Here is a 12128-nt window from a genome sequence, read left to right on the forward strand (position 1 = left end):
TACCTGTCTTATAAGGAAGACTGGGAAACATGGTGCCCAGCTACAAGCTGCACATATGTACTCTATTTCTGTTTAAAAAGAAAAGAATAGATTTTGGTGGACATTCTCGGCATAAATGTGAAACTGACTTATTAAAAAAAGTTTTCGTTTCTCTGGGCTTTCCCTTGAGGAACTTTGTAGTCATAAAAAGTATTTTCTTTTCTAAGCCTCAAGTTGGACATGATTAGGGCATAACCTTTGCCCTTAAAAAAAAAAAAACTTAAAAAAATAGTTAAGGAATGTAAGATTCGTAGGCAAAATCATCTGGGACACAGGCTCTTAGTCTCCGTTAACTCCTTAGCCCCTAACACCTCTGATGTGTGCTAGTTGCTCAAATAACTTGAAATCTTGAAAGCAGTCTAAATGCATGGCTGTCAAAATGGGATGTGGTGTGGGTGGTCGAGAGACACCGGTGGACTCTGTTAGAACATGTTGCAAACAGAAACTCACAGATTATTAGGGAAAGCAGAGATACTGGCACATGCCCCCAGGCTGAGTATGACTTCCTAGGTTCCTTGGGCATGCAGAGCTGTGCGTGTGGAGCAAAGGTTCCTCCAGGTGTGAAGAACAGCCTCTGTCTTTCTTTTGGGGGATTTATCCTGTCGTGGCCACCACCCTGCCTGTGTGTTCTGGAAGCTCTGGCCACATGCCTGCCTTTGGCCAGGTGTAAATAACAGGTGCAAACCAGCTTCAGTACTTTCCACAGTAAGCACCGTGAGACTGAGTGAAGTGAAGGCCAAGTTTCTAGAAGTAGCATCCCCAAGCAGGCCCAAGCTAGAGGCCTTTCTAAGATCAATCCTTTACCTGGTTAGTCTATATATCATTGTGAATTCACTGTTGGCTTTACTATATGGGGAAGATTTCTAATTCTGATCTCCTAGCAGCTTTATTTAGATATAATTTATATACCACAAAATTCACCCTTTTAAAATGTGTAATTCAGCAGTTTTTAGTGTATTCACCAGGTTGAGCTGCTGCCATCACCAATTTCAGAACATTTTCATCATTCTGGAAAGAAAGCCTAACCCCATTAGCAGTTACTCTCCCTTCTTCCCTTCTCCCACCCCTGTCCCCCGCCCCCTCCCCCTAGCCTGGCAACCACAATCTGCTTTCTGTGTATGGATTTGATTATTCTGGACATTTCATATCAATGGAATTGTAGGAAACTAAACTAATATGTATCTAGGATCCAGGATTTGGACCAAATTCTCTTGTTTCCAAGTCCAGGGCTCTTTCCACTCCTCATCTGAGCCACTTCTGTGCAGAACAAGTGAACTTGAACTTGGAGAGATTGGCAGAATGGCTTTCCCTCCCACTATCACCCTTTAAATTTATTTCCTTGGCCACATCCCCTGGTAGAGCTTTACTCATGAAAAGTTCTTCTCCTTTGAGACTTCGGTTGTCCGCTCTGATTAACTTGCATGAGTACTGATGTTCTAGGAGCCTGGCCAGTGTGCTGGCAGTTGCTCAAATTCTTGTGATGACACTTTGATACTGCATTCACACACCTGGGACATTCGGGCACTTAGGAAGAAGGGTACCTTCCTCTTGTGCTAGTATCAGATTAGCTCAGAGGTTTGCTCCTTCTGTTTCAGCAGTAATTTCTTGAAGCCGAGTCTGAATGTAGAAGGCCTAATGTGCCAACCACTGTGCTTCCTTCCTCCTCCCTCTAGGCTGAGTTTTGCCCCTTTTTGATGTCTCTTTCTCCTTAAGACTGTCTTTGATGTCCTCCTATCACATGGCTGAAAAATATTTTATTAGAGTAGCATTGTGAGAAGCAACCTGTTTGCTGACTTGTCACCCTCCAAGGGAAGGCTCTGACCATGTAAAGTTACTTTTTCCCCAGGATTTGGCATTTGAGCCCCACAGACAGCATTTGGCAGAGCCCTCTGCCCCCATTGCACCCCTCCACACCTCTTCTAGGTTTTGATCTTCTGCTTGCAGCCCTTGTGGACCCAGTTTTACACAGACTCCAAGTGAAGAGACACAAGGTCTTTGAAACCACACAGCTCCCGTCAGTGCAGTCATTAAAAATGTATATTCTCTCTGCAGTAGTTGTAATTGACAACAATATTAGGCGTATGTAACCTCTGAAACACAAATCAGTCATTTCAGAGAAGAGACCAGATGTTTCCACATCTGAATTTGTATTCAGAAGTAACTCATCTTCTGCTCCCCTGATTTTGACTATAAGGGGACAGTGTAGAGTGCGACACACATGTGACACAACAGATTGGTAGGTAGCCCAGGTATGACACATATTGTCTGTATGACTCAGATGACCACCAGGAGTTTGCTTAGCAGCAGCTCTGCATGAAACCTGTTTGGGCTGGGGAGGTCTGGGGACAGTTAGAAGAAGGAGACGAGTTCCCTGCCTGCAGGGAGCTTGCTGTCCTCTAGTTAGGTGTATATGACAATCTAAAATGGGACGCTCAGTTTCCTGTGCCAGCCATTACCAGAGGAAATGGGAGGGGCCTCCTGGAAAGAAAGGGTTTGGAGCAGAGCCTTGAGGCCTGGGAGGGTTTGAGTGGGGAGTAGGCAGTAGGCAGCCCGGTACCTAGGAGTGGGCTAGTTCTGGCTTTAGATTCCAGCTCTGCCTATTTTTATGTGACCTTAGGCAAGTTACTTAAAGCTTTAACTGAAAGAAAAAGCTGTTAAGAAAATTCAAACATTGTGTAGTTCTTGGCACAGTAGAAGTTCAATGAATGATGCTTCCCTTTCGGGTTAAAGATGGGAAAGAGTAAAAACTAGGAAATCAACTTATACTGGAGGAGGGGCAGTGGAAGAACAACATGCCAAGAGATTAGGGTAAAGGGAATATAGAGGCTTTTTGTGTGTGTGTGTGTGTGTGTGTGTGTGTGTGTGTGTGTGCGCGCGCAGTGCCTATTTTTAGTTCCTAAGCGAGGATATTCATCTTTTCCCAAAGAAATGTGTGATTGATCTTCTCTTTGCCCTACAGAGCACTGTCTTTTGTCTCCCAATGCTGTCCTGGCTGTGCCTGCCTAACCATGTTTCTCCTGTGTCCAGGAGCGCTCCCACTCCAGCCCACTGCTGTCCGGCTATTGGAACGCTCTTTAACACCAACACACTCGAGGCTTTCAAGGCCGCAGATAAGAAGCTACTTTTGGAACAAGCAGCAGACGAGGTTAGCTGGGAAAAGATGATGTATGTATTCTGTTTTCCGTGGTCTCGGTAGGCGCAGTGTCTCTGATCAGGTGCATGCGTCTGTCATGGAAACTAGCATATAGTCGGTACTTGAAGATAGTCGTGGGCTTTGGTTTATATCCCCAGCTCTCCTGCGTTGGTGGGAAAGTCAGGGAGAAGATATTCAGGCTCTCAGCTGGGGATAGGCAGGAGTTTCATTGCAGGGCAGTTGTGAAAGCTTTGCTGTTGCTCTCTAATTAGCATTCTGAAGCAGCTTGACCTGTCCCTGAGAGTTCTATTCCTGTGTCTGCATGGCCTTGGGTTCTCTGTTCTTTGTGCTCCTTGGCTTTCCAGTCCAGTCCTAAGCACTGTAATGCTCTCTAAAATGATCGCATAGTCTCTCCAGTATACTTCGGGCTAAATATAAACTATTCCATCTGATTTACAAGGCACCTGTGGCCTAGCCTCTGTGGTCTCTGTGGCTTTTCTCTCCTGTCACTCTTGCCCTCACCTTCTCTGACCCTGTCGTAGCAAATCACTTATAATTACTCCACCTACTTTGGTTCTCACCTCTGTCCTTGGGACATGGTGTTCTCTCTGCCGGGAGTGTCTTTCCCTTAACTTGTTCATATCTGAGTTAGTGTGAGGAATTAAAATGGTAGGACAGTTTATCCCAATCCCCTCTAACCCACTTAATCGAGTGGTCTTCTCACTAGTCTTAAACGAAAGAGTCTTATTTATGTGGGTGCCATGGTCAGAGAAGGAAGTCTTCTGCCTTTGGTATCCCTTACATCCCTCGAGATGCATGTAGCTTGTGACCCAGGTGATGATGGTTGTCCTTGGCCTGCCACTCAACTGCTCCTGGGCTTCTGCTGTGGCTGCACATTTAAAAGGCTGTCTCCAAAGTGTTGGGTCAGGTCCTCATCCACCATCAAAAATCACAGATTGCTTCCCACAGAAATCCCACCCCTTGTGCTGGGGCTCAGGCTTCACCCCTGTCCACACTCCCCAGCAGTTCCCACCCTCTCAGTTTATCAGAAGCGGGGCCTGCTCTTCTCTGGTCCAGCTCCTCCAAGGTGATCATGTCAATAGCAGGAACTTCTCTTTGCTAATTTCCCTCTTCCACCCAGTGGCTCCTGTGGGTGCAACCGTTTGTCTTGTTTAGTAACACAAAGTATAGCAGCTAATCTTAGCTACTAAAACATCTTGTGATCAACAGCTGCAGCCCAGTGCCAGCTTCTGCTTCTGGCTACAGTACTTGCTGAGTATGCATCAACTCCTCATTGTCTTACCTTCCTGTCTCAGGGCAAGATAATCCCAAACAACACTTCCAGAAATCCCCTATACCTAGTTCAAATCACCGCTTCCCGGAACCCCTTCCTGCTTCCTTTCCCTCCCACCTCCCCAGCCCAGTTTGGAGCTCCTCCCAAGATTTCCACATCTTTTTGAAGTAGCACATCCTACCTGTTGGTGCATTCAGACAATTATGCCTGTCTCCCTCCTGGGACCCAAAGCTTCTTGAGGGTAGGGACTGTGTCTTTTATTCTGTAATCCTGATGTGCCTGGTAGATAATAGGCAGTTAGTAAATATTTGTTGGAGGAAATAATGAAGGCATGAAAATGTCCTGGTTGCCTCCTTGGATGCTGAGACTCACTGAGAGGAGGACTCTGCATTCTCTCAGTTTCCCCAGGCCCCTCATGGAGTGTGGCTGGTGGAGAGGCCGTGCAGAGTGGCCAGAGTAAGGTAACAACCCACTTTATTGCCTGGGGTGAGTGGTGCTGGGCCCTGGTGCTCTTCACCTCTGTGCTTCTCTTGAGAGTGAGAAACTCAGAGAGGCCTGAGAACCTGCCTTGACACTTCTCTTTCTTCTGGCAGATTTGGGAAGCCATAAAATCGGGCGCTGCCCTCGAAAACCCTGTCCTCCTCAACAAGTTCCTCCTCTTGACATTTGCAGTAAGTAAATAGAATCTCGGTCACATTTAGACTGCTGAGATGCCCTGGCCGAGCCCTGGGTGCCAATAGGGCAGTCTGTGTGCTTCTCACTGAAGCTATTACCTGGTGTTATTTAAATCAGAGCTGGTCAAGAAACACTCATTTGATTAGTGGCCCGAAGGCGCTGGCACTTATCACCGGTGCAAAATTAATTCATTCTTACTGATCTTACATACTGCATGGTTTATGTAACACAGTGACGCAAGTCTTGTCATTCAGGACACAATAAAATCAGCTTCAGGGAGCAGTGGTTCTTTGTTGCTAAAGTCTTTATTCAGTATAGTCTGTGGGGCTCAGTTGCTGGGTCCATCACCATAAGAAAAAGATGACATCTTGGCTATCCTCCAGCAGCTTCTGGACTAGAGGAGTTCACACTGCTCTACATAGTTTGTCCACACAGTTGTGGTTTTTTTTTTTTATTATTAAAAATTTTTTTTTACATTTATTTATTTTTGATAGAGACAGAGCACAAGTGGGGGAGGGGCAGAGAGAGAAGGAGACACAGAATCAGAAGCAGGCTCCAGGCTCTGAGCTGTCAGCACAGAGACTGATGTGGGGCTTGAACTCACCAGCCATGAGATCATGACCCGAGAGGAAGTCGGATGCTTAACTGACTGAGCCACCCAGGTGCCCCAACAGTTGTGGTTTTTTAAGAAAGAAAAATGTTTTGTGTAAATGTAACATCTGCTGCCTAGGGAAGTAGGGGGAAGGACCTGGTCTTGGTGATGGGTGATATGGGGAAATGAAAGGGTTGATGATAGAGATATGAGACACACACACACACACACACACACACACACAACACACATACACGCAGGTGTATGTACACATATATGTACGTGAGTGTATGTCTCTATATATCTACATATGAAATGAATTTAGCCTTTATAATTAGGTTGACTATATAATATTCTGTCAAGTGTATGTTCTATAGGTTCTTGTACATCTAGGTTGTTTGTAATATTCACTATTTTGTAAAATGCTGCAGTGAACAATATTGGCCATACGGATTTTTTTTTTTCCTGTTCATTTTATTTCTTTAGGATAAATTCTCTAGAGAAGGCATATAAACGTATCGACGTTGATGTGTATTAAGTGTACTGTTTTACCAGCTTCATCAGCTTTGAATATTAATCTTCTTCCCCACATCTATCTTCCTCCTTCCTTCCTTCCTTTCTTTCTTTTTTTATTTTCTTCTTTTCCTCTTTCCTTCCCTTCCCTTCCCTCCCCTTCATCCTCCCCTCCCCCCTCTCCTCCACTAACCTCTTTCTTTCACCAAGTTATAGGTCTTACCTTTCTTCCTAACCCATGAACTAATCCTGTTTCTTCTGAATGCTGCCTGATTTGCTGTCCAAGGCAAAGGAGAGAATGATAAAAGTCATACTGAAGGTCATGCCAAAGGCTGGCTATCTATAAGGAGCACATTTCCTAACGAGTTATAATGCTTTCTGTGTAATAGTGGGGGAGATAGAAAAATGTTTAAATTCTTCATGAGATTACTAGCTGCAATTTGGCATTAATAATTTGTCTGCAAATTTGAGCAGTTTTGTAGATCTGCCACTAAGAGAGAGATAAGTGGTGCTAGTTAAAGATTTCTGGGTTTGTTATTTTAACATCAATATATTTTCTGTACCAAGAATTCTAGTTAGTAGAATCTGACAATTTGCATTTAATAAGAAAAATAACATTAGCTCTTACTTAAAGTCTTAAGGCATTTCCTAGAGTTAGTGCGTGTATTGGCCCTGTTGCCCTTTTTACTGACCATTCTTAGCCTACCTTAAAAAAAAAAATTAAGTCTCTGTCTTTTAAAATCTTCAAATACAAAGGGCTTTGTGTTTAATTTTATCAAGATCCTTTGTATCCTGAAAAGAATTCTAAGAAATTCAAGCCTTTTGACTTTTGAAGATGATCTGATAAAGCTTCTTAGAAATTATGAAGTCCTTCGTCTTGAATTGTTTAACCTTTGACTAAAGATCAGTTATGACAGATCATTTAAATACAAAGAAGAGAGTATAATCTCTGGAGGTACTTTTGCTTTTCTTTCTGCTGTTTTTAGGATTCAAAGGAACAGGCACTTCATTAATTTCTATTTTGTAGTTTGTTTTGCTATTGTCAAGAGGGAATTTGTTGTCAGTTGATCAATTAATGGCAGAATTAGAGACTGGAATCTATAATGACTAGGCTTTCTCATCTAGACACACATTTATGTATACATTTATATTTATTTAAAAAGTTATCTAGTATGATTTCATTTATATGAAAATCTCAGAATAGTCAAATTCATTGAGACAGAAAATAGATTAGTGGTTCCTAGGGGTTGGGAAGAAGGGGGAATGGGGAATTCTGTGAATGGGTATTTCTAACTAATAAACTAATGGGAGTTTCTACTATTGGAGTTTTCTTTTTGGGGCAATGAAAATGTTCTGCAATTGAGTGATGGTGGTACAACCTTGTCAGTACCCCCGGACAAACATTCAGGTGTATATTTTAACATGGTAAATTTTATGGTATGTGAAATCTGTCGCAAAAAGTCATCAAACAACTATCTATTGTTTATTCTTAGTAAGATTAAAGAAGAAACGTTGATTAGCCAAATAAACAGACTGATGGAGAAGCTGCCAGACACTGAGATAACTGTGAGATCCCACAATATGAGTGATTCAGGCCACAAAGGCTGCAAGAGTTCAGGGCAAAAGCATCCAACCTGGGTGGAAACAGTTATCTAGAACAGCTTCATGAGTCATTGCCCCTGCCTCACTTCCCCTGGTGGGGGAGCCATCAAATACACCCCTGAAGATGTAATCTCATATCGCTGATGCTCCTTTGCTCTTAGAACCTCTTCTGTGACTCATGACTCACTTTATCTCTGCCTGTATAGAGAGTGAGCTGCCCAAGGGCTGGACTGGGTTTTATTTATCTTCTTATTGTCAGAGTGTCTAATGTATTACCTTGTACATAGCAAGTGCCTAATAATTGTTGACCTGAATTTCACCAACAAAGTATTTCTGAAAGCAGCATTTTATTATCTCAGGCATGTATAGGTTATGGATAGCACAGCTTCTTCAATACCATGCTAATTCATTTGACTGTGAAGAGTGATAACCATGTTTGGTGGCTGTGCCTCCCCAGATGGGTCATTGAGTATGTGTGGTTCTGCGGAGGAAGCTGATATTTTGGAAATGGAATTCTGCTTCCCTCTCCACTAATCAATATCTTTGTTTGGCTGAAGTTCTTTTCTTCACCCCCCTATAAGCTTCAGTTTTCTGTCTGTAAAATGGGATAACAGTTACCTCTTGGGATGGTTTTGTGTACTACACAGTGATGATGATAATTGTCAACACTTTCTTTAGCAAGTAGATAATAAATATGTTTATCATGATATATTATTGTTTGATGTGTGGGTATATTTTAGGAGAAAGACAGATATTCTGTATTCTATCCTGAGTTCTGTTGGAGATAAGACTTTCTGACCAGGTGATTCTATGTTGTGCGCCTCAATGTGTCTTAAGTGGTGTTGGGGAATTACATCAATGAATGCATTTCAGTTTCATCATTGGTTATAATCCTCTTATATTCTTTCTTCTAGGATCTAAAGAAGTACCACTTCTACTATTGGTTTTGCTTCCCTGCTCTCTGCCTTCCAGAGAGTCTACCCCTCATTCAGGGGCCAGTGGGCTTGGATCAAAGGTTTTCTCCAAAACAGGTATCAACAAATAAAGCAAAATGCAGGTAAAATTGGACTTAATGAGCTTGAGTACTTTATCTAAAGACAGGCAGTTGTCTGAATGAAGAGTTGGTCACTGTGGAATCCTCCAAAGGTGGCACTAGGAGCAGACTTATTTACAAAATGTTTGTAGAATCATTCCAAAGGAGTAGTCCAAGATACTTTTCCAGGTATTCAGTGACATTTGGTGAAAGGCTAAGCCAGTAGAGGAGCTATAGGAACATGTTGAAAGTCTGCAAGAATTTGCCAAAATGTGGTTTTCACTTTCATTGTAGAAGATCCCAAGGCACTAGTATACTTTGGGAAGAGAGTCTTTGAAACCAAATAGAAGACATTCCACTACCCTCACACCAAGTTGTGGAACTTCTACATCAGGAATGGTACACACAAAGGTAGTCTTTGTGGTCTAAGGAAGACCATAAGAAAGAGGTGGTCTGAAGGAGGGCAATGAAAATAATCAAACTAGTACAACACAGACCCTCAACCAGATATTCTGATTGTCATTGAGGCAAGGTTTGAGTGGCAGGATGATTTGGATTCATGAAGCATGTCAGTCATTAAACCATGGATTCTAACACCAGGGAGAAACCCTTATTGATGAAAAATTAGTAATTTTGTTTAGTATAAATCAAAGGTTGTGGTTTTGTGGAACTAGTTTCCCAAGAATAAGTGTAAGTAGAGGAAAAGGATTACGCCACGAGGACTGACTGCTGATGGATGTGGAATTTCTTTTAAGAGCGACATACATGTTGTAAAATCATTATATTGATGGGGCTCCCAGTTGGCTCAGTTGGAAAAGCATCTGACTCTTGATCTCACGGTCATGAGTTCAAGCCCCACATTGAGTATAGAGATTACTTAAAAAAAAAAAAAAAAAGGCAACTTTAAAATTAGTTGATGGTTACATAATCCTGTGAACATGCTTAAAACGCACTTAATTATGTATTTTATGTGGGTGAATTATATAATAAGTGAGGTGTGTCTCAATAATGCTGTTATTTTGTGGAGAGGTTCAGGGTAAAATTAATCAGTGATGGATTCAGTGCTTGGTTATTACAGGAGCTAAATAATGTTTGGAGCTCTCTCTGTACACCTTTGTGGTTAACATCTTAGGGAACCACCATGCTGCACCATAAAAATGTCTCCTTGTGTTCCTAAGACACCACCATGCACATGGGAAGTGTTACACAGAAGTGAAGTGGTATTATTTGGGGGGCACTTCTGTGTTCATTTGCTGCAAAAGAGTAACAGGGGTATGCTCAGTCATTTCCAGTCTTCTGGCTTGAAAATACCTTTTATGTTAATTTTTAGCTCAGAATTAGATGTGTGATTGGAGAATAACTCAATGTTTCCTGTTCTTAGATTCAAGCCCTTGAGCATGCATATGATGATCTTTGTCAAACAGAAGGAGTCCCAGCGCTACCTTACTTCTTAATCAAGTATGATGAGAACGTGGTGCTGGTTTCCCTGCTTAAACACTACGGTGATTTCTTCCAAGACCAAAGGACAAAGGTCAGAGAAACTCTGAGTTTCATTTTATTATCCATTAAAAAAAAAAATCTGATGTTCATGTTATGATAGACTACTACACAATTCAAACTCACTTAGATTTCTTTGGCCCTCCAAAGAATGTTGTAGAACGTTTCTTTGTCTTCACCCTCTCCCACCCCCTGCCATTCCCAGATCACTTTCTCCTCCATTTACCTAGCTCACCTCCTATTGGGTTCCTCACTTCCTATTAGTGATAAAGTTATTTCAGTTTTTGTTGCACTATATTTTGCATCTATATTTTAACTTATTTCTAGAGTTACCACGTATTTCAGGCCCTGCTTACCTCTCTCCTGGACAGTTAGTCATTTTGCTTCCGTCTTGCACACCACCACAATAGAAGAATCTGCTTTAAACTGCTCACATCCACCCTATCTTTCAATGATCACAAGTTAATGGTGTCTTCCTTCTGGCTCCAAGCCACCTTTCCTGCCTCATTCTTCCACTATTTTCCTCATAAACCATTGTTCCAACCAAGTTTTCCTGTTGTTGTTGGTTTTTTTTAATGTTTATTTTTATTTTTAAGAGGGGGCAACAGAGAGAGCAAGATGGATGATCCAAAGTAGGCTCTGCGCTGACAGTGGAGAGAGCTTGAAGCAGGGCTTGAACTCACAAACCGTGAGATCATGACCTGAGCCAAAGTCAGACACTTAACCAACTGAGCCTCCCAAGCACCCCCCACGTTTTCCTGTTTTTAACTAGACAACCCCACCACCACCACCGACTAATCAAGTCTACCTAGGACTTTTTCTATATCTCTCTTTGACCTTGCATTGTGTCATCTGAAATCTCTACCTGTGAAGATCTTAAGAAACTCTCCTTGTTGGGATCCTAGCTCCACAGTGAAGCCTTCTCATAGATCTTCCCTTTTCTGATCTCACTACATTTATTCCCTGTTCTTCATTTACTGTTCTGTCCTAGATAGTAAGCTCCCAAGGGCAGGACTGTGTCTTATGTATCTGCATCTCCATAGTGTCTAGCACTTGTCTTAGGTCTTCAATAAAAATTCTTCTGAATGAATCAAAAAGTACTGTGAGTGTCTTTTAGAAGTAATGAGAGATGTAGTAAGCTATCTCAGCCATATAGGAGATTGTAAATTAAAAATAAAAAATTAATGAATTTTATGAAGTCGTGAAATCAAGTGGGATAATTTCACTAACCATGTAGACATATCAGAGTTGAGAAAAGAGAGACCTCTAACTGATGTCCTTATTATTCCTTAGCCTGAACTTAAGATACTTTAAGTACATTTTTTCCCCATTTACATTAGCATTTTCCTTCACAAAATAATACTTTCTTCAGTGCTATGCACTCTATTTTCTATCCTCTTCTTTTCTGTCTTTTTGAAAAATACCAGTTGTGACCCACTAAGTGATTTGGACTCCAAAATGGGTCATCACTGTAGTTTGGACAATGTTGTGTGCCAAGTTTGAGAATACTGTCAGATAAATGAACTACACTAAGTACGGTTCCATTCGTTATTTTCATTTCCAGCTGCATCTTTCTGCTTTTAAATTCTCACAAAGCTATTCAACTATTATTTTAAGTTTTTGTTTCTTAAGTAAGCATTTTGTATATCTCCTACTAATCTTTTCCTGTTTTTCAAAGACTAAGATTATACTATATTCTCTTTTATTGTAGATTTTAGCATGATACTGTCGCAGTCTGTATCAACATCCT

General features: G+C 41.7%; 1 protein-coding gene across 4 annotated transcripts in view; it reads left to right on the forward strand.

The window, feature by feature from the left end:
* Window positions 1–12128, forward strand: part of ATG7 (autophagy related 7) — a 247173-nt gene that overhangs the window by 22073 nt on the left and 212972 nt on the right. For 3 of the 4 annotated variants that reach the window (XM_053896758.1, XM_053896759.1, XM_053896760.1), the window contains exons 4-7: window positions 3067–3184; window positions 5060–5137; window positions 8763–8879; window positions 10263–10412. In XM_053896758.1, the coding sequence (XP_053752733.1) occupies window positions 3067–3184; window positions 5060–5137; window positions 8763–8879; window positions 10263–10412 (463 nt within the window). Of the gene's footprint in view, window positions 1–3066; window positions 3185–5059; window positions 5138–8762; window positions 8906–10262; window positions 10413–12128 lie in introns of those variants that run through there. The other variant, XM_053896761.1, reaches the window with a different exon arrangement.

This window comes from Panthera pardus, unplaced genomic scaffold (assembly GCF_024362965.1).
Source record: "Panthera pardus isolate Hobbes unplaced genomic scaffold, ASM2436296v1 HiC_scaffold_8, whole genome shotgun sequence".
In the NCBI taxonomy this organism is placed as follows: domain Eukaryota; kingdom Metazoa; phylum Chordata; class Mammalia; order Carnivora; family Felidae; genus Panthera; species Panthera pardus.